The sequence below is a fragment of the Ranitomeya imitator genome, chromosome 1 (assembly GCF_032444005.1).
Source record: "Ranitomeya imitator isolate aRanImi1 chromosome 1, aRanImi1.pri, whole genome shotgun sequence".
NCBI classification, from domain to species: domain Eukaryota; kingdom Metazoa; phylum Chordata; class Amphibia; order Anura; family Dendrobatidae; genus Ranitomeya; species Ranitomeya imitator.
In genome coordinates this window covers 261,837,668-261,860,142 of record NC_091282.1, presented here as the reverse complement: position 1 = coordinate 261,860,142, position 22,475 = coordinate 261,837,668, and the positions used below count along the sequence as shown (strand labels likewise).

The 22,475-nt window shown below is 44.7% G+C and overlaps 2 protein-coding genes and 1 long non-coding RNA gene across 3 annotated transcripts in view; 1 reads left to right on the top strand and 2 right to left on the bottom strand.

Moving 5' to 3' along the window:
- Positions 1-22,475, bottom strand: part of TMEM132B (transmembrane protein 132B) — a 1,045,283-nt gene that overhangs the window by 196,700 nt on the left and 826,108 nt on the right. The gene's annotated exons all lie outside the window — the stretch shown is intronic.
- LOC138668598 (uncharacterized) lies at positions 17,526-22,324 on the top strand. The gene is made up of 2 exons (XM_069756037.1): positions 17,526-18,011; positions 20,913-22,324. Exon 2 carries the CDS (start codon positions 20,919-20,921, stop codon positions 22,176-22,178), a length of 1,260 nt encoding a protein of 419 aa, XP_069612138.1. The 5' UTR covers positions 17,526-18,011; positions 20,913-20,918; the 3' UTR covers positions 22,179-22,324.
- LOC138668587 (uncharacterized) lies at positions 18,700-19,539 on the bottom strand. The gene is made up of 3 exons (XR_011319190.1): positions 19,461-19,539; positions 19,310-19,384; positions 18,700-18,917 (listed from the first exon to the last, which is right to left on the bottom strand). It is a non-coding gene; the product is annotated as an uncharacterized lncRNA (long non-coding RNA).

Sequence of the window (22,475 nt, the reverse complement as noted above, 5' to 3'; positions counted from 1 at the left end):
TGTTTCCCTGTGTTTCTGTTTTGACTCTCTGGTTTCTGACTTGGCCTGTATTCGGACTCTTTTCTGCCTTCTGACTTTATCTTATCCGCTTCTGACCGTTGCTGAACCTCCTGGCTTTTTCCTGACCACGAATATTGCTGATCCCTTTAGTACTTCTGCCTATTATTGTTTTTTGACTCGGCTTGTTTGACCACTCTCTGGCCACTTGGTGGTGCCTATGCTGCTGCCCTGTGGTGCTTCTCTATGTAAGTCTCATTTCCCTCTCAAGCTCCTTCTGGTGGAGGTTGCGTTATACTGCACTGCAGCAGCATGACAGTATGTATTGTAATGCATATGATATAATGTAATGTTTAGTATAAAAACATTTAAAAATAAGTTATAAAGTAAATTTGACCTATCTAAAAACTCATGGGCCCTGGTTCATCTTCAAGACCGGCATTATTTACACCATTCTTGATTAGGGGACATGTTGGAGTAAGAAGCACCTGATTAATTAAGAGGCACATGCCGCCGTGCACTTCACCACCAGTGAGGGACTGGAGTAAGATGTGAAGTGTAAGATACTCCACAGCTCTGCCATCTTGTTGGAGCTGTTCAAAACTGGCGTGAAGGTGCCAAAAGTTGGAAAATATTTACACTACCACATGTTGTGCAAAAATATAGAGACTTTACAAAGTGTTTTACCCCAGATTTCTGTTGAAAGCATTTTGATGCATCGGGGATCAAGGTTTTGAAACTGTACAGCCTAAATGTAATAGTATTGTCATAATGGAGACTAAGATCAAAGCCAACACTTGCACACTTAGGTTAAATGTACTAAACTGCTATATGGCCATTAACAAATCTGTTTAATTCTGCATATTTGGGTGTTTTTATGGGAAGCTAATGTTCTAAAATCAATTGAGGTAACTGGAGTAGTTGACACATCTGTATTAGAAAGTTTTTTAACCTATTCTACTAATTATGTAGTAAAAAAAAATACAATCTGGTAAAATGCACCAGAACTCAGTCTAAATTTGTGCCTTGGGCCCCATTTCATCAAAGTGTTTACATCAAAGCTGCTACATTTTTGTGCAACACAAAGCTGAGCAAAAATTTTGGACTTTTGGAGTTTCATACCCGAATTGGCAAAGCTGGTGAGGAGCTGTGGTGGAACAGGGTGTGGATACTCCAGCCTATCAAATTTTTAAAAAGTGATAGCATTTCTTAGAATGTTAGAAATGTTAGTCAGTTCTCTGATTGGAGTAATATTTGTTGTGAGTAGCACCTCTTAATGAATTTGCCTCTTTTTATTTCTGAACGCCTCTCGTTAAGACTGACATAAAAAAAAAGCCAGTCCTTAAGAATCGGGGCCCTAATGCACAAATAAACTTTTCAAAAATGTTCAATATATTGTAGCCATTAGAACAACTGGTTCTAGATGTGCAGGGGGTTTCTGGAGGTTGGCGGTGGTGATTTGAGCATTTGGTGGGGGTCTCAGGATCTGGACTCCCACCAATCTGCCAGCAAATAAAAGGGTATTCACATATAAAAAAAAAGGTTGTGAAGTACTCTTTAACTGAATTTGAGTGGTGGGGCTCCTGATCCTAAGAGCCACACTAAAGGTTCAAACCAAAGGACAGAATCCCTCAGCTTATCTTCAACCATGAACAGAAATGTTCAATAAAAAGTATATGGGTCTATAAATCTGTTCACGATCAATAATAAGATGAGCATTATTACTTTTCCCTTCGAGTGGTTCATTGGAGGCCACATTGTGAGACCACCATTGATAAACACTATCAAACAGTGGCCACAACAAATCAAATCTTTTTTTTTTAAAGTTCAGTTATTAATTTAAATGCACTAAAAGCTGCCCACATTGTCATAGTTTTTTTCATTTTGGTACAATCAAAAGATGGTGTAATAGGAAAGTGGCTAACATGTATAGCCAGATTTGTCAAATCTTTTCCTTGCCTTGGTCTAGTTTAAGCTTCCTACATATTAGACTAGGGTTGAGCGAAACGGGTCGAACATTTTCAAAAGTCGCCGACTTTTGGCTAAGTCGGGGTTTCATGAAACCCGATCCGACCCCTGTGCGGGGTCGGCCATGCGGTACGCGACTTTCGCGCCAAAGTCGCGTTTCAATGACGCGAAAAGCGCCATTTCTCAGCCAATGAAGGTAAACGCAGAGTGTGGGCAGCGTGATGACATAGGTCCTGGTCCCCACCATCTTAGAGAAGGGCATTGCAGTGATTGGCTTGCTGTCTGCGACGTCACAGGGGCTATAAAGAGGCGTTCCCGCCGACCGCCATCTTACTGCTGCTGATCTGAGCTTAGGGAGAGGTTGCTGCCGCTTTGTCAGAAGCAGGGATAGCGTTAGGCAGGGTCCATTAACCACAAAACCGCTTGTGCTGCAGCGATTTGCACTGTCCAACACCACCCTCGGTGTGCAGGGACAGTGGAAGTTTTTTTTTTTTTTTTTTTCCCCTCAGCGCTGTAGCTCATTGGGCTGCCCTAGAAGGCTCCCTGATAGCTGCATTGCTGTGTGTACGCCGCTGTGCAAACCAACTGCTTTTTTCAAAGCACAAATCCTCTTGTTCCTTCCTTTCTGCACAGCTATCTTTTTTGTTTGTCCACACTTTTTATTTCATTTGTGCATCAGTCCACTTCTTATTGCTGCCTGCCATACCTGGCTGAGATTACTGCAGGCAGGGAGATAGTAGCTGCCTGCCATACCTGGCTGAGATTACTGCAGGCAGGGAGATAGTAATTGTAGGACATTCCCTGTTTTTTTTTTTTTTTTTTTTTTTGGTGGGAGATTAAGATTGGCAATTTGGCATTTCTGCTAGAGTGCCATCCCTGTGTGTGCCATCTCTCTCACATAGTGGGCCATAGAAAGCCTTTTCATTTTTCTGTATTTTTTTTTGTGGGGTGTATAAATTCTCCCTGATAAAAATACAGTGGGAGATTAATATTGGCCTTTGGGCTTGTGTGCCAGTCCTGAGTGTGCCATCTCTCTCACAAATAGTGGGCCATAGAAAGCCTATTTTATTTTTTTTTGGGTTTTATAAATTCTCCCTGAAAAAAAGGGAGATTAATATTGGCCTCTGGGCTTGTGTGCCAGTCCTGAGCGTGCCATCTGTGCCAGCCCTGAGCGTGCCATCTCTCTCACAAATAGTGGGCCATAGAAAGCCTATTTATTTTTTTTTTTGGTTTTATAAATTCTCCCTGAAAAAAAGGGAGATTAATATTGGCCTCTGGGCTTGTGTGCCAGTCCTGAGCGTGCCATCTGTGCCAGCCCTGAGCGTGCCATCTCTCTCACAAATAGTGGGCCATAGAAAGCCTATTTAATTTTTTTTTTGTTTTATAAATTTTCCCTGAAAAAAGGGAGATTAATATTGGCCTCTGGGCTTGTGTGCCAGTTGTGAGCGTGCCATCTGTGCCAGTCCTGAGCGTGCCATCTCTCTCACAAATAGTGGGCCATAGAAAGCCTATTTAATTTTTTTTTTGGTTTTATAAATTTTCCCTGAAAAAAGGGAGATTAATATTGGCCTCTGGGCTTGTGTGCCAGTTGTGAGCGTGCCATCTGTGCCAGTCCTGAGCGTGCCATCTCTCTCACAAATAGTGGGCCATAGAAAGCCTATTTAAATATTTTTTTGGTTTTATAAATTCTCCCAGAAAAAAAGGGAGATTAATATTGGCCTCTGGGCTTCTGTGCCAGTCCTGAGCGTGCCATCTGTGCCAGTCCTGAGCGTCCCATCTCTCTCACAAATAGTGGGCCATAGAAAGCCTATTTTTTTTTTTTTTTGGGTTTTAGAAATTCTCCCTGGAAAAAAAAAGGGAGATTAATATTGCCCTTTGGGCTTGTGTGCCAGTACTAAGCGTTCCATCTCTCTCTCTCTCTCAGTCAGTGGGCCATAGAACGCCTATTTTTGGTTTTATTTGTTTTCTAAATTCTCCCTGAAAAAATCATTTTATTTTATTTGGTTTCTAAATTCTTCCTGATAAAATCATATTTTTTTTATTATTTTTTTTTCTAAAGTCTCCCTGAAAAAAAAAAAAAAAAACAGTGGGAGATTAATATTGGCCTTTCTGCTTGTGTGCCAGTCTTGACTCCTGGGTGCGTCATCTCTCAGTCAGTGGGCCATAGAACGCCTATTTTTTGTTTTATTTGTTTTCTAAATTCTCCCTGAAAAAATCATTTTATTTTATTTGGTTTCTAAATTCTTCCTGATAAAATCATATTTTTTTTATTATTTTTTTTTCTAAAGTCTCCCTGAAAAAAAAAAAAAAAAAACAACCAAAAAAAACAGTGGGAGATTAATATTGGCCTTTCTGCTTGTGTGCCAGTCTTGACTCCTGGGTGTGCCATCTCTCTCTCTCTCTCTCTCTCTCTCTCTCTCTCTCTCTCTCTCTCTCCAATTGTGGTCCATAGAAAGCCTATATTTTTTTTCCTTGATTTGGGTTCTAAAATCTACCAGAGAAAATAACTACATCAATCATTGGTAGAAAAATATTGGCCTCTGGGTTTGTGTGCCACTCCTGACTCCTGTGTGCGTCATCTCTCAGTCAGTGGGCCATAGAACGCCTATTTTTGTTTTTATTTGTTTTATAAATTCTCCCTGAAAAAATCATTTTATTTTATTTGGTTTCTAAATTCTTCCTGATAAAATCATATTTTTTTTATTATTTTTTTTTCTAAAGTCTCCCTGAAAAAAAAAAAAAAAAACAGTGGGAGATTAATATTGGCCTTTCTGCTTGTGTGCCAGTCTTGACTCCTGGGTGCGTCATCTCTCAGTCAGTGGGCCATAGAACGCCTATTTTTGGTTTTATTTGTTTTCTAAATTCTCCCTGAAAAAATCATTTTATTTTATTTGGTTTCTAAATTCTTCCTGATAAAATCATATTTTTTTTATTATTTTTTTTTCTAAAGTCTCCCTGAAAAAAAAAAAAAAAAAACAACCAAAAAAAAACAGTGGGAGATTAATATTGGCCTTTCTGCTTGTGTGCCAGTCTTGACTCCTGGGTGTGCCATCTCTCTCTCTCTCTCTCTCTCTCTCTCTCTCTCCAATTGTGGTCCATAGAAAGCCTATATTTTTTTTCCTTGATTTGGGTTCTAAAATCTACCAGAGAAAATAACTACATCAATCATTGGTAGAAAAATATTGGCCTCTGGGTTTGTGTGCCACTCCTGACTCCTGTGTGCGTCATCTCTCAGTCAGTGGGCCATAGAACGCCTATTTTTGTTTTTATTTGTTTTATAAATTCTCCCTGAAAAAATCATTTTATTTTATTTGGTTTCTAAATTCTTCCTGATAAAATCATATTTTTTTTATTATTTTTTTTTCTAAAGTCTCCCTGAAAAAAAAAAAAAAAAAAACAAACAAAAAAAACAGTGGGAGATTAATATTGGCCTTTCTGCTTGTGTGCCAGTCTTGACTCCTGGGTGTGCCATCTCTCTCTCTCTCTCTCTCTCTCTCTCTCCAATTGTGGTCCATAGAAAGCCTATATTTTTTTTCCTTGATTTGGGTTCCAAAATCTACCAGAGAAAATAACTACATCAATCATTGGTAGAAAAATATTGGCCTCTGGGCTTGTGTGCCACTCCTGACTCCTGTGTGCGTCATCTCTCAGTCAGTGGGCCATAGAACGCCTATTTTTGTTTTTATTTGTTTTATAAATTCTCCCTGGAAAAATCATTTTATTTTATTTGGTTTCTAAATTCTTCCTGATAAAATCATATTTTTTTTATTATTTTTTTTTCTAAAGTCTCCCTGAAAAAAAAAAAAAAAAAACAAACAAAAAAAACAGTGGGAGATTAATATTGGCCTTTCTGCTTGTGTGCCAGTCTTGACTCCTGGGTGTGCCATCTCTCTCTCTCTCTCTCTCTCTCTCCAATTGTGGTCCATAGAAAGCCTATATTTTTTTTCCTTGATTTGGGTTCCAAAATCTACCAGAGAAAATAACTACATCAATCATTGGTAGAAAAATATTGGCCTCTGGGCTTGTGTGCCACTCCTGACTCCTGTGTGCGTCATCTCTCAGTCAGTGGGCCATAGAACGCCTATTTTTGTTTTTATTTGTTTTATAAATTCTCCCTGGAAAAATCATTTTATTTTATTTGGTTTCTAAATTCTTCCTGATAAAATCATATTTTTTTTATTATTTTTTTTTCTAAAGTCTCCCTGAAAAAAAAAAAAAACAAAAAAAAAAAACAAAACCCCCCAAAAAATGGGAGATTAATATTGGCCTTTCTGCTTGTGTGCCAGTCTTGACTCCTGGGTGTGCCATCTCTCTCTCTCTCTCTCTCTCTCTCTCCAATTGTGGTCCATAGAAAGCCTACATTTTTTTTCCTTGATTTGGGTTCCAAAATCTACCAGAGAAAATAACTCCATCAATCATTGGTAGAAAAATATTGGCCTCTGGGCTTGTGTGCCACTCCTGATTCCTGTGTGCGTCATCTCTCACTCAGTGGCCCATAGAAAGCATATAGTTTGTTACATTTGTTTTCTAAATTCTCCCTGCAAAAATCTATTTTTTTTTTTTTGGGGGGTTTCTAAAGTGTTCCTGAAAAAAATAAAAATAAAAAAAAAATAATAGTGTGACATTAATATTAACATTTGTGCTTCAGTGACAGTCCTGCGTGTGGGGCATCTCTCTAATTTGCAGCCACCAAAAAAAGAGTGTGTAACATTGGGCCTGATTTTCGCTGTGGTCTCACCAACCTGTAAAGGGGTAGCTAAATCATACTGAAGTTATAGCTCACCGTGTAAGTTGTGTGACTGCAACAAATAACGTTAGTTTGGTTACGTTTTTAAAACAATGAGGAAGTCTAGTGGAAGAGGTCGTGGCCGGGGGCGTTCATTGTCAGCTGGTAATGAGGGTAGTGGTAGTGGTGGAGCATCAGGTGGTCGTGGGGAAAAAAATATTGCACCTAAGTCTGGAGCTGTGGAGCCAGGTTCGTCGTCCGGCTACACAAGGCCTCGAACGCTCCCTTTTCTGGGATTAGGAAAACCGCTTTTAAAGCCGGAGCAGCAAGAGCAAGTTTTGGCTTATCTTGCTGACTCAGCCTCTAGCTCTTTTGCCTCCTCTCGTGAAACTGGTAAAAGTAAAAGCAGCGCGTCGTTAGTGGATGTTCACGGTCAGGGACAAGTCACTTCCTTGTCCTCTTCAGCAAAAACAACAACAGAGAAGAATGCAGCAGGCGACACAATGGGTTACTCCATGGAGCTCTTTACACATACCGTCCCTGGCTTAGAAAGTGAAGCAGTTAACAGTCCATGCCCATTACAAGTTGAATCTGACATGGAGTGCACTGACGCACAGCCACAGCCAGACTACTATGCTGGTCCTTTGACTCAGACCACAACATTGCCCTCGCAGGGTGCTGATCAAGAATCAGACCCTGATGAGACTATGTTGCCCCATCACGAACGCTATACCACCGAACGACACGGTGACACAGACGAAGTTGCGCAGGAGGTACAAGAAGAGTTATTAGATGACCCAGTTCTTGACCCCGATTGGCAGCCATTGGGGGAACAGGGTGCAGGCGGCAGCAGTTCTGAAGCAGAGGAGGAGGAGGGGCCGCAGCAGGCATCAACATCGCCACAGGTTCCATCTGCCGGGCCCGTATCTTGCCCAAAACGCGTGGCAAAGCCAAAACCTGGTGGAGGACAGCGTGGCCATCCGGTTAAAGCTCAGTCTGCAATGCCTGAAAAGGTATCCGATGCTAGAAAGAGTGCAGTCTGGCATTTTTTTAAACAACATCCAATTGATCAGCGCAAAGTCATCTGTCAAAAATGTTCTACTTCCTTAAGCAGAGGTCAGAATCTGAAAAGTCTCAATACTAGTTGCATGCATAGACATTTAACCACCATGCATTTGAAAGCTTGGACTAACTACCAAACGTCCCTTAAGGTTGTTGCACCCTCGGCCAATGAAGCTAGTCATCAACGCAACATCCCTTCCGGCAGTGTAGGACCACCATTTAGCGCACCACCTGCTGTATCTGTGCAGGTATCTTTGCCAGGCCAAAGCAGTCAGGGTCAGGGAATCACCAGTTTCGTAGTAGGAAACACTGCATCTAGGGCACCGGCGGCAACAATACCATCTCCCACCGTCTCTCAGTCTGCCATGTCCACCGGCACCCCCGCTAGTTCCACGATCTCCAGCTCTCCAGTCCAGCTCACCCTACATGAGACTATGGTTAGAAAAAGGAAATACTTAGCCTCGCATCCGCGTACACAGGGTTTGAACGCCCACATAGCTAGACTAATCTCGTTAGAGATGATGCCCTACCGGTTAGTTGAAAGCGAAGCTTTCAAAGACCTGATGGACTACGCTGTACCACGCTACGAGCTACCCAGTCGACACTTTTTTTCCAGAAAAGCCATCCCAGCCCTCCACCAGCATGTTAAAGAGCGCATCGTCCATGCACTCAGGCAATCTGTGAGCACAAAGGTGCACCTGACAACAGATGCATGGACCAGTAGGCATGGCCAGGGACGTTACGTGTCCATCACGGCACACTGGGTAAATGTGGTGGATTCAGGGTCCACAGGGGACAGCAAGTTTGGGACAGTTCTGCCTAGCCCACGGTCTAGTAAACAGTTGTCTGTAGCCGTTCGCACCCCCTCCTCCTCCTCCTCCTCCTCGTCCTCCTGCAGAAGCAAGAGCTCGTCCACAGACCGCAGTCGCACAAACACTCCATCCGCACCTGCCACTGTTGCACACCAGGTCTCCCATTATGGGGCAGCTACTGGCATACGTCAGCAGGCTGTATTGGCTATGAAGTGTTTGGGCGACAATAGACACACCGCGGAAGTTCTGTCCGAGTTCTTGCAGCAAGAAACGCAGTCGTGGCTGGGCACTGTAGATCTTGAGGCAGGCAAGGTAGTGAGTGATAACGGAAGGAATTTCATGGCTGCCATCTCCCTTTCCCAACTGAAACACATTCCTTGCCTGGCTCACACCTTAAACCTGGTGGTGCAGTGCTTCCTGAAAAGTTATCCGGGGTTATCCGACCTGCTCCTCAAAGTGCGTGGACTTTGCGCACATATCCGCCGTTCGCCTGTACACTCCAGCCGTATGCAGACCTATCAGCGTTCTTTGAACCTTCCCCAGCATCGCCTAATCATAGACGTTGCAACAAGGTGGAACTCAACACTGCACATGCTTCAGAGACTGTGCGAACAGAGGCGGGCTGTTATGTTTTTGTGGGAGGATACACATACACGGGCAGGCAGTAGGATGGCAGACATGGAGTTGTCAGGTGTGCAGTGGTCGAAGATTCAAGACATGTGTCAAGTCCTTCAGTGTTTTGAGGAATGCACACGGCTGGTTAGTGCAGACAACGCCATAATAAGCATGAGCATCCCCCTAATGCGTCTGCTGATGCAAAGTTTGACGCACATAAAGGATCAGGCGTCTGCACCAGAGGAAGAGGAAAGCCTTGATGACAGTCAGCGATTGTCTGGTCAGGGCAGTGTACATGACGAGGTACCGGGCGAAGAGGAGGTGGAGGATGAGGAGGATGATGGGGATGAGTATATTTTTAATGAGGAAGCTTTCCCGGGGGCACGGGAAATTGGTGGCGTGGCAAGGCCGGGTTCTGGTTTTTTGAGGGACACAAGTGACGTAGATTTGCCTGCAACTGCCCCTCAACCAAGCACAACCGCAGATTTGACAACGGGAACTTTGGCCCACATGGCGGATTATGCCTTGCGTATCCTCAAAAGGGACACACGCATTACAAAAATGATGAACGATGACGATTACTGGTTGGCCTGCCTCCTTGATCCTCGCTATAAAGGCAAATTGCAAAATATTATGCCACATGAGAACTTGGAACTAATATTAGCAACAAAACAATCAACTCTTGTTGACCGTTTGCTTCTGGCATTCCCTGCACACAGCGCCCGTGATCGTTCTCACACGAGCTCCAGGGGCCAGCAGACCAGAGGTGTTAGAGGGGCAGAAATCAGAAGTGGCGTTGGCCAGAGGGGTTTTCTGACCAGGTTGTGGAGTGATTTTTCTATGACCGCAGACAGGACAGGTACTGCAGCATCAATTCAAAGTGACAGGAGACAACATTTGTCCAGTATGGTTACAAACTATTTTTCATCCCTTATCGACGTTCTCCCTCAACCGTCATTCCCATTTGATTACTGGGCATCCAAATTAGACACCTGGCCAGAATTGGCAGAATATGCATTGCAGGAGCTTGCTTGCCCGGCAGCTAGTGTCCTATCAGAAAGAGTATTCAGTGCTGCAGGTTCAATACTAACAGAAAAAAGGACTCGTCTGGCTACCCAAAATGTAGATGATCTAACCTTCATTAAAATGAACCACAACTGGATTTCAAAATCTTTTGCCCCACCCTGCCCGGCTGACACCTAGCTTTCCTATGAAAAGGTCTTGCCTGTGGACTATTCTGAATGACTTTTCCAATCTCGTAATTTTCTTCACCTGATTGTCCAGCATACGACATGTTTCCACCTCACGAAATGGCCAAACTCCCCACACGGGGCCGTGCTATCGCCACTTTGCGCTTGGACCCTTGAGAGTGCTGTTTGTCTGAAGAGGTGGGTGTGGCCGCTTTTGGTCGACGGCACTGCCACTGGGTCCCTCATAGTACAATAAAGTGTCTCTGGCGGTGGTGGTGCGCACCCAACGTCAGACACACCGTTGTAATATGAGGGGCCCTGTGCCTGTACCGCCGGCCACAAGACAGTTCCCCCCCCCAGCTCAAACAGTGCTCTACCACTAGCAAAATTATCTCTCACAGCTTCACCAATGTGTAGTCTAGGCGCTGACATCCTTCAATGCCTGGCACTGACAATACCATTGTTTTGACATTTTTGTTATGTTAGGCCTTCGAAGCCTGTCTGCGGTCCCTTCTTTCTACAACTACTACACTGACCAGGCCACTGCTGGCCGTGTTACCCTGGAACCAATTTAAAAGTGCCTACAGTCAGCCCAATTTTGTTATGTTAGGCCTTCGAAGACTGTCTGCCGTCACTCCTTCCACTAGACTTCCACTGACCAGACCACTGCTGCCCATGTACCCCTGGAACCAATTTAAAGTGCCTACAGCCAGCCCAATTTTGTTATGTTAGGCCTTCGAAGCCTGTCTGCGGTCACTCCTTCCACTAGACTTCCACTGACCAGACCACTGCTGCCCGTGTACCCCTGGAACCAATTTAAAAGTGCCTACAGCCAGCCCAAGTTTGTTATGTTAGGCCTTGGAAGCCTGTCTGCGGTCACTCCTTCCACTAGACTTCCACTGACCAGACCACTGCTGCCCGTGTACCCCTGGAACCAATTTAAAAGTGCCTACAGCCAGCCCAAGTTTGTTATGTTAGGCCTTGGAAGCCTGTCTGCGATCACTCCTTCCACTAGACTTCCACTGACCAGACCACTGCTGCCCGTGTACCCCTGGAACCAATTTAAAAGTGCCTACAGCCAGCCCAAGTTTGTTATGTTAGGCCTTCGAAGCCTGTCTGCGGTCACTCCTTCCACTAGACTTCCACAGACCAGACCACTGCTGCCCGTGTACCCCTGGAACCAATTTAAAAGTGCCTACAGCCAGCCCAAGTTTGTTATGTTAGGCCTTGGAAGCCTGTCTGCGGTCACTCCTTCCACTAGACTTCCACTGACCAGACCACTGCTGCCCGTGTACCCCTGGAACCAATTTAAAAGTGCCTACAGCCAGCCCAAGTTTGTTATGTTAGGCCTTGGAAGCCTGTCTGCGGTCACTCCTTCCACTAGACTTCCACTGACCAGACCACTGCTGCCCGTGTACCCCTGGAACCAATTTAAAAGTGCCTACAGCCAGCCCAAGTTTGTTATGTTAGGCCTTCGAAGCCTGTCTGCGGTCACTCCTTCCACTAGACTTCCACAGACCAGACCACTGCTGCCCGTGTACCCCTGGAACCAATTTAAAAGTGCCTACAGCCAGCCCAAGTTTGTTATGTTAGGCCTTGGAAGCCTGTCTGCGGTCACTCCTTCCACTAGACTTCCACTGACCAGACCACTGCTGCCCGTGTACCCCTGGAACCAATTTAAAAGTGCCTACAGCCAGCCCAAGTTTGTTATGTTAGGCCTTGGAAGCCTGTCTGCGGTCACTCCTTCCACTAGACTTCCACTGACCATACACTGCTGCCCATGTACCCCTGGAACAAATTTAAAAGTGCCTACAGCCAGCCCAAGTTTGTTATGTTAGGCCTTCGAAGCCTGTCTGCGTCCCGTTCTTTCAACTACAACTACACTGACCAGGCCACTGATGGCCGTGTTCCCTTGGAACCAATTTTAACTTGCCTACAGCCAGCCCTATGTTATTATGTTAGGCCTTCGAAGCCTGTCTGCGTCCCGTTCTTTCAACTACAACTACACTGACCAGGCCACTGATGGCCGTGTTCCCCTGGAACCAATTTTAACTTGCCTACAGCCAGCCCAATGTTAGGCCTTTGATGCCTGTCTGCCGTCACTCCTTCCACTAGGCCTCCACTGACCTGTCTATTGCTGCCCGTGTACCCCTTGAACCAACATCATTAAATATAAAAAAAATTAATTTGATTATAAAAAATAAGATCGTGTTGAGATCTCAAATGCAGACATTTTAACAATCAAAACAAACACACAACAAATATCTGGAACTGTACTACAAAGGTCCAACAGCTACAATTTCTTTCTCCTGCAAGAAGTTAACTGAAAGTTTTTTGGAGTTGTTAACACAGATATGGCATCCACCGAGTGTTGTCCTGTCGCGTCTCCTTTAAATTATTTCCAATAAGATGTTAAACTATTAATTTAATAAAATCAATAATTAAAAAAATAATTGAGTAAGTCAAAAGCACATTGCAAATAAACATTAATTACAAATCAAGAAGCATGGCGCGTCCGAGGGTGAGTAGATACCGAATAAGAATATAATCACCCTCGGACGCGCAATGCTTATTTACAACAGCCTTCCTTCCTAAGAATCAGCCCTTCCGTGGTGTAGAGAGAGGTTGTGTTACACTCCAAGGTGTTCCCCAGGTTGCCTTTCCTGAGCTTCGATCTTCCGGCTCTCGTTTAGTAGCTGTTGGAAACTACGCTGCATTAGGCCTACTAATTGTGTATGGGTGAAACAGTGGCGCATCTGCGGTCCCTCCTTCCACTAGGCCTCCACTGACCTGTCTACTGCGGCCCGTGTACCCCTTGAACCAACCTAATAAAATATTTAAAAAATTAATTTGATTATAAAAAATAAGATCGTGTTGAGATCTCAAATGCAGACATTTTAACAATCAAAACAAACACACAACAAATATCTGGAACTGTACTACAAAGGTCCAACAGCTACAATTTCTTTCTCCTGCAAGAAGTTAACTGAAAGTTTTTTGGAGTTGTTAACACAGATATGGCATCCACCGAGTGTTGTCCTGTCGCGTCTCCTTTAAATTATTTCCAATAAGATGTTAAACTATTAATTTAATAAAATCAATAATTAAAAAAATAATTGAGTAAGTCAAAAGCACATTGCAAATAAACATTAATTACAAATCAAGAAGCATGGCGCGTCCGAGGGTGAGTAGATACCGAATAAGAATATAATCACCCTCGGACGCGCAATGCTTATTTACAACAGCCTTCCTTCCTAAGAATCAGCCCTTTCGTGGTGTAGAGAGAGGTTGTGTTACACTCCAAGGTGTTCCCCGGGTTGCCTTTCATGAGCTTCGATCTTCCGGCTCTCGTTTAGTAGTTGGTGGAAAAGTACACAGCATTAGGCCTACAAAATGGGTATGGGGTGGAGAGAGATGGTGTGTTACACTCCAAGGTGTTCCCCAGGTTGCCTTTCCTGAGCTTCGATCTTCATGCTCTCGTTTAGTAGGTGTCGGAAAGTAGGCTGCATTAGGCCTACAAATTGGGTATGGGGTGGAGAGAGATGGTGTGTTACACTCCAAGGTGTTCCCCAGGTTTCCTTGCCATTGCTTCGGTCTTCCGACTCTCGTTTAGTAGTTGTAGAAAAGTACACAGCATTAGGCCTACAAAATGGGTATGGGGTGGAGAGAGATGGTGTGTTACACTCCAAGGTGTTCCCCAGGTTGCCTTTCCTGAGCTTCGATCTTCATGCTCTCGTTTAGTAGGTGTCGGAAAGTAGGCTGCATTAGGCCTAAAAAATGGGGAATGGGGTGGAGAGAGATGGTGTGTTACACTCCAAGGTGTTCCCCAGGTTTCCTTGCCATTGCTTCGGTCTTCCGACTCTCGTTTAGTAGTTGTAGAAAAGTACACTGCATTAGGCCTAAAAAATGGGTATGGGGTGGAGAGAGATGGTGTGTTACACTCCAAGGTGTTCCCCAGGTTGCCTTTCCTGAGCTTCGATCTTCATGCTCTCGTTTAGTAGGTGTCGGAAAGTAGGCTGCATTAGGCCTACAAATTGGGTATGGGGTGGAGAGAGATGGTGTGTTACACTCCAAGGTGTTCCCCAGGTTTCCTTGCCATTGCTTCGGTCTTCCGACTCTCGTTTAGTAGTTGTAGAAAAGTACACAGCATTAGGCCTACAAAATGGGTATGGGGTGGAGAGAGATGGTGTGTTACACTCCAAGGTGTTCCCCAGGTTGCCTTTCCTGAGCTTCGATCTTCATGCTCTCGTTTAGTAGGTGTCGGAAAGTAGGCTGCATTAGGCCTAAAAAATGGGGAATGGGGTGGAGAGAGATGGTGTGTTACACTCCAAGGTGTTCCCCAGGTTTCCTTGCCATTGCTTCGGTCTTCCGACTCTCGTTTAGTAGTTGTAGAAAAGTACACTGCATTAGGCCTAAAAAATGGGTATGGGGTGGAGAGAGATGGTGTGTTACACTCCAAGGTGTTCCCCAGGTTGCCTTTCCTGAGCTTCGATCTTCATGCTCTCGTTTAGTAGGTGTCGGAAAGTAGGCTGCATTAGGCCTACAAATTGGGTATGGGGTGGAGAGAGATGGTGTGTTACACTCCAAGGTGTTCCCCAGGTTTCCTTGCCATTGCTTCGGTCTTCCGACTCTCGTTTAGTAGTTGTAGAAAAGTACACAGCATTAGGCCTACAAAATGGGTATGGGGTGGAGAGAGATGGTGTGTTACACTCCAAGGTGTTCCCCAGGTTGCCTTTCCTGAGCTTCTATCTTCAGGCTCTCATTAAATTGTGGTTAAATGGAACAACTGCATTTGGCGTACTAGTTGGTTTGGGGCCTACTATCGGTGTCTGCCACTCCTTGCTGTTCTCCTCCACTGAACAAAGCTGTGCCGCCTGTTTACTACGGTTGCCAATTTTGAACTGCATTTCGACTACTTACTGATTTGGCCCTACTCTCTGTGTCAGCCTCTCATTCCAGTTGTCCTCCACTGCAATGCCCCCTGGTTATTCCTGTGTTACCAATTTTGAACTGCATTTAGCCCACTTTCTTCTTTGGGCCTATATCTGTGTTTCCACTTCATCGTGCCCATTGCCCAGCCAGTGATAGATGAGTCTGCTGGTACATTGACCCATAACGCAACATTCCCCGTGCACGCTACACAACAACATTGTGACCCTGCTGAAAGTCAGGTTGCTCTTCCCGCATACCATACCACCTTACACGGGGACAAAGAGGAAGGTGCAGATGAAAGTGCAGGTTCCTTCATCAGGTGGGGGGAGGAATACTAGTTGGCGACGTCACTGGCACAGGGCCTCTCATAGTACGCAAAAGTGTTGCTGCCGGTGGGAGGCGCCCCCGCCGTGCAAACACACCGCTGTACTTTGAGGGGCCCTGTGCCAGTGCCAATGCCAACGAGTGGGCCCCCCCTGCTTGCTCAGGTTCACAGCACTTGCAAAGTTGAAATACTTACCTCTCCCTGCTCCACTGCCGTGACGTGGTCCAGATTTCCTGGGCCCACTAATTACTTGAACCAGCCCTACCCCCCACAACTTTAGCCAAATGACCCCCAATTTCAAATGCCTTCCAATTATTATAAGGTAAATTACGCTTGACAAGCTTCATTAAGAAGAATGGATGGTTTTGACATTAAAATGGCCACTCTAGGTGTTTTCCTGGCCCCCACTCACTGCCGACTATGCTGCCCCATTGACTTGCATTGGGTTTCGTGTTTCGGTCGATCCCGACTTTACGTCATAATCGGCCGATTTCACTCGACCCGACTTTGGACATAGTCGGGTTTCGCAAAACCCGGCTCGACTCTAAAAAGGTCAAGGTCGCTCAACTCTATATTAGACAGTAATAATACATCTATTCCATTGTTCATTAAGGAAGTCCATCAGCACAAAATGATGCCCGATGCACCCTAACCGGAGCATCTTCCCACCTGTATGTTTTGCCACTGACTTTGCCCTCCTGCTCTTTGATTGACAGCTTCAGTATTACAGGAGCCAAAGAGGGTGGTGATAGATATAAAACAAGTGGGCGCACAGTTTAGCCATGCCAAGGGGGCACGGAGCATCTGGACTTCATTTCTAGTCATTTTGCGCTGACAGTCTCCCGTTAAGGTAAAACAAGGCTCAAGAATCACTGTCTCACCTGTCTAAGCAACAAATATCAGCGATAAAAATGATAAAACACTGGACGCTGAAGTGCTGAATTCAGCGAAGAAAATAGGTTCCTATCCAAGTAGAAAAGCGTTGGCAGATCGCATTGATATTTACTAACATTACACAAAGCCGCTGCCTCCAGGGACTAAATGTCCAAACAGACAGAGACCGATTGCCAGAGAATGGTTTTAAAATGCTTCAACAGCTCTCTGCGCGGCAGACATTGTAGTGACCATCAGATTATACATATCTGATCCCCTGATGAATTTACAGTAGTTGAACACTAATGATGCCATTAGCGCAGCCTCTATTTAGACCTCCGCACGACGGCCGTTTGATTAATTGCTTTAAATGAGCTGCTCTCTCTGCCCCGTTCATCGTAGGTAGCTATGGATTATGGCCTCTTAATGACACAGCATACAAGTTGAGGAAGCAACTCTTGTTATGGATGGCTCCTGAGCTTGTAGCTCCTCGGAGATAATATCATTGATAAATGTCTGGAGAGTTTTCCACATTGCTTACTTCACTGTTATCTGTATGCTTCGCTGAAAAATGATTTCTAAAGCAGTAGAAAGGCAGAAGTTATGAAGAGGAAGGTAAAGATCACTTACATAGTTGGCAGCATTGTACAATAATCACTACGGACACTATGTTGTTGAGTCAGCACCTCTGATGCTATCATTGGAACGGGAAACTTTTCTGAACATACTGTGGCGCAGGTAGAAATATTATTGCAGAGTTTTTTTTTCTATATAGAAATATTTTTTTTTTAAACAGTGCACCTTATAGGCTTCGTCTGATAATTTTGGGGAGTACAGAGGGGGTATGTTCCAAAGAGGCCTGGACATGACGGTACATGGTGTACATGCTATAGACGAAGACAATGAAGACCCAGCCCAGGTCAGTCATATCCTTGTGCAAAATAGCAATGGTGACATAGGCAAACAATGCATGTTGTTCTACTGTGCAATAGCAAATGGGATTTACAAATAATTAAAGGTACCTTCACACTGAGCGACGCTGCAGCGATATAGACAACGATACGACCAAAAGGCGATCGCTGGAGCGTCGCTGTTTAGATCGCTGTAGAGACGTCAAACACACCAACGTTCGAACGATGCCGGAGCGATACAGTGACGTAACAGCGACTCACGGATCGTTGTCGCTGGTTGCTTGCTTCACGTCAAACAGCAGTGGTTAACGATCCGATGAATTGGCAGCGTAGTCAGATAGGTGTCACCCAGGTGGGTGACACCCAGATAGGTGTCACCCAGGATGTGACGTCCCGGCGTCTCAGAATATAAACCGCGACTCTACAGCGATTGATTCACATTGTTCGAGAGCTGCGTATGCCTGTTTTTCCCTGCATTTCTAGCGTCCTGTCCGGAACGATCCTTCTCCAGCTACGATCCTCTTCTACCGTGAACGTTCTGTTCGGAACGCCGTACTCCACTGCCGGCGTCTTCATCGGTTCTTTTATTGCTCATAAACGGTATGTTCAATTTTTTTTTTTTTGTATAGTAATGGCTGTGTAGTAATGCTAGACGCAATGCTTATCTAAAGTATATGGTATAGTAATGTATAAAACATATCTGGCAGCTATCTTGTGCATCTGGTAAGCGGACACACAAGATGGAGGCACTTTCGGATGCAGTTTGCAAACTATTTGGCGCTGTGTAGCATTTTTTGCGCAAACTATATGGTAAGGCCAACCAACTCTTTTGTGTCTACCTTGGCTTAGCTGTCCCTGGCCTGCTCCGCAAGTAAATAAAAACAGCTCACAACTGGTAAACTAAATTTTTTTTTTTCACAAACTGACCTTATTTTTTTTTGATCAAGAGACAATCACTGTCACGCTATCTATATTCATCAAGTACGGTGTCAGAAAAATGAATTCATGATAAACATATACAGGCTCCTGAATTCACTATTTCTGACACCTGGCAGGTGAGCATAGATATGTACCGTGTGACAACCATTGTCCCCTCAATTTGTGTGATTATGGAGATGCATGTAATATTTTTGGCCCACCTCATATCTGTATACTACAGACACACCAAGCTGCAGTCTTTTCATTTTTAACTACTGGAGATATTATGTGGGCCAAAAAGTGTGTGTGGCGACGTTTCTTGGCGCACGGTGTGTTGCCGGTGGCTATAGACACAATAAACCAAACATAATTGTGTCAAATCAAACTTTTTTTATGTTGTTAACTGAAAAATAACAAGGAACAGAACAATATCCCAAACAATGAAAGAAAAAAAAAAAAATCAGAACCTCCCACGCCTCAAGAGGTGTCGCAGCGTGCGGCCATGTTGCTGTACTTGTTGCAGCATGAGCGCTGCTGTCCGCTCCAGGCGGTCTTGCTTGGCCAGCAGCTCTCTCACGGTGTCCGGTTCTGTGATAGAAGAGGTTGGAGAATGGACAGTGATAAAGCTGCAACGGTGGCATGTGTTTACATAACCAGCAATTTTACCGTACCGTCAAAAATAACGATTTTTGTAACGATATCTTTGATTTCTGTGAAGTTGCAACGATATTGTTAACGCAATCGTTCTGTGTGACAGCGACCCAGCGACCACACAGTGACTTACCAACGATCACGACCAGGTCGTATAGCTGGTAATGATCGTTAGTAATTCGTTTATTGTAAAATGGTACTTGTAACTACACACTCAATTTTCTACTGCCCCAGAGGGCTTTTTTTAGGTTCAATGTTTTAGGGTCCGTTTAGTCGTTGTCAAATGTGACATCCCACCGATAACCCCCTCCCACTTTCTCAATACTTACGGAAAAGGGACGCCTGTTGCTCATCCGCAGAGCTGCTGACCACCCATCCCCTGGCTCGGGCCACAGCTCCTGCTGCTGAAAGGAAGCAAATACATATCTGGTTAACAATTGAACTGACTGTGGTGAAGCGCTCGCTGGTTTTGTCACTTACGAATGCTTGTCGCTGGAGAGAATGACGCAGACCCGGGGGAGGAAGATGGGTGGCGAAAGGGCGGGGTTGTGGCCTGCGGTGGGGTTACTGCACCTGTAATGTACACAATATTTAACCTCCCTACTAATGGCCCGTATGGCGTCATTAAATTCTAAAAAAGGGTGGTTAACTTACGTGACGACACTGGGTGTGGGCTTCCGCTGCTAGCCGCTGTACTGCTGGCTGCAGTGGGTGCTGTCCTCTGCCGGCGGCGTCTCTCTACACCCCAAAAAAAGACACGCAAGGTTTAGACACCAGAAGTACAGAGCTGTCGACTTAAATAAAAAATTAAGTAGGCGCCATCGCAATTGCCAGACATGAGGGGTAACTTACGTGACGGCCCTGGCTGTGGGCGTACGCTGCTGGCCGCTGTAGTCCTCTGCTGGCGTTGTCTCTCTATACACAAAAAATAAAGAAACACAATGTTTACACCCCAAAGTACAGAGCTTCCGACACCCCCACAAATAACAAACCTAGGCCAGTGGCATAAAGGAATAAAATTTAAATTTAACTCCCCAAATCGAGGTACATATATAGAAGGTGGGAAGCGCCACACGGCAGTGCGAGTGTCCCTATTCCCCCCTCCCGATACTGTGTGTCTCCCAATTACACTATACTGTTACTTGCCTTGCCTGGTCTCTGCCCGCAACGTTGCCAGATAAAGTGGCTGTTTGTACCGGAGGTCGGCCCACTTTTTGCGTAGCTGCAGCGCACTGCGCCGGATGCCGAACCTCCGCTCCATCTTCTGGGCAATGTGGCGCAACACCTCATTCTTATGTAGATTTGGGTGTGCTGGGCGACTCTCCCGGCCCTCATAGTCCATGGCATCCATTTTTTTTACAAAAAAACGGACCTCTGTCTGCCCCAAAGGAGGACATCGCTGTCTCGCCGCCATTTTAGCAAGAGAGACGCTGTATGGCACCACCCAGCCACGCCCAGAGGAGGTCCTTGATTCTACCGTTCTGGCGCGCAATTCGCAACGCTATAGCGTCTCCATTTATGCACACCGTCGCGGGTGTGACGTCGGCTCCAGAAGTCACTATTTGGCGTTCCCGTTATAAATCAGCAGCGCTCATCGTCCTGTTTGTTTCAGTGGATGGTACATTTAATGGAGGGTATCTATGGGGTATGGCTGTTGTGTTATATGCTGTTGTGTTAACGTTGCTTACAATTAGCCATGTATATCTCTGTGTATGTATATATGTATGTGTGTGTATGTATATATATATATATATATATATATATATATATATATATTTATATATATATAGTACCTTACATCCTATGTTAACATTTTTGTCAAATGGTGCAGCATCGGTGACGCAACGGAGAATGCATTACAGTATTGGATGTCTTGTGTAAGTTTTGAAAATTATATGTAGTAATTTTTTTTTTTCTTTTTTCCTTTCTCAGGTTGCCATGTCTCATTCGGATGTACCTGTGATTGTTGCGGCCGCGTTATTGGTAGAAGCTCACAACCAGCTGGAGGTTCAAGCGCGAAACAATCGTGTAAAGCGTCAGCGCCGCATGTGGACCAAACAGTGGCTGCAGAAGAGGAATCAATTGTCCCATATGGGCCTTATAAGGGAACTGCAGGATAACAACCCGCATGATTTTCGTAACTACCTGAGAATGTCGGAGGACTCATTTAATGTCCTACTTGCAGCTGTAGAACCTTATATCAGGCGGCAAAATACACAGATGAGAGCAGCTGTCCCTGTGGATGAGAGGCTGGCTGTCACGCTGCGTTTCCTGGCGACTGGCAGGTCTATGCAAGACTTGCATTACAGCGCAGCTATATCCCGATCCCTACTCAGCGTCATCATCCCAGAGACATGCAAAGCTATTGTCTCAGTTTTACACCGCAGTTACATGCCTTTCCCACAGACCCCGGATGACTGGAAAGAGATTTCTAGGGGATTTGAGGAGCAATGGCAGTTCCCGAATTGCGGTGGGGCCTTGGATGGCAAACATGTACGCATCACCCAACCACCACACTCTGGCTCCTTTTATTATAACTATAAGGGATATTTCAGCATAATTCTCATGGCCCTCGTAAATGCTAACTATGATTTCATAAGTGTGTCTGTTGGGATTAACGGGAGAGTATCCGATGGAGGAGTTTTGGAGCACACAGATTTTGGGGAACGCTTGAAAAATAATAAACTTGCCTTGCCGCCCAACAGTGACACAACAGAAAACATGAACTTTGTCTTTGTCGGAGATGAGGCTTTCCCACTGCATCCGAACCTTTTGAAGCCCTTCTCCCAGAAGACTCTGACACCGGAACGACGAATCTTTAATTACAGACTTTCAAGAGCTAGACGCGTTGTTGAAAATGCATTCGGAATTATGGCAAACCGATTTCGGGTTTTCCACACAGCACTAAACATGAAACTAACGTCTATTGACTCTGTGGTGCTTGCTTGTTGTGTCCTCCACAACTTTCTACGTCGCCGTGATGCCACTGCATACAGCCCTACACAGTATGTAGACTCTGTGGACCAGGGTAACGGAGATGTAACCCAGGGCGAATGGCGTCTAGACGCGCACAGGGTTTGTGGTTTGGAAAGTCTGGGTTCTGGAAGGTACTGTGATGATGCAACTAATAGCAGGGACAAATACTCTGACTTTTTCAATGGGCCAGGGGCTGTCCCATGGCAGTATCAACAGCTGTAACGTAACTGTTGGCATAACTTATACCATGTATTATGGATGATATTGTTGGGGGGTTCAAGTGCTCTTGTGTAAAAGTGCTCATTTTTAACAATTTTTGGATGACCCATGATACTCCTTTTTCTGTAATAAATGTGAACATAACGATATATCTATTTGTTATTTCTTATTATTTTACATACATACCAATACATACCAATAAACATATATATCTATGAACATACTCTACTTCTGTATCAATCATATGAAACCTGTGAGTCTTCAGCATCCTATGCACTAGTGATTTTCTGATGTGTGTGT

Excerpts from the sequence above, each read along its gene's own strand:
- LOC138668598 (XM_069756037.1), top strand. The coding sequence starts at position 20,919 with ATGTCTCATTCGGATGTACCTGTGATTGTTGCGGCCGCGTTATTGGTA.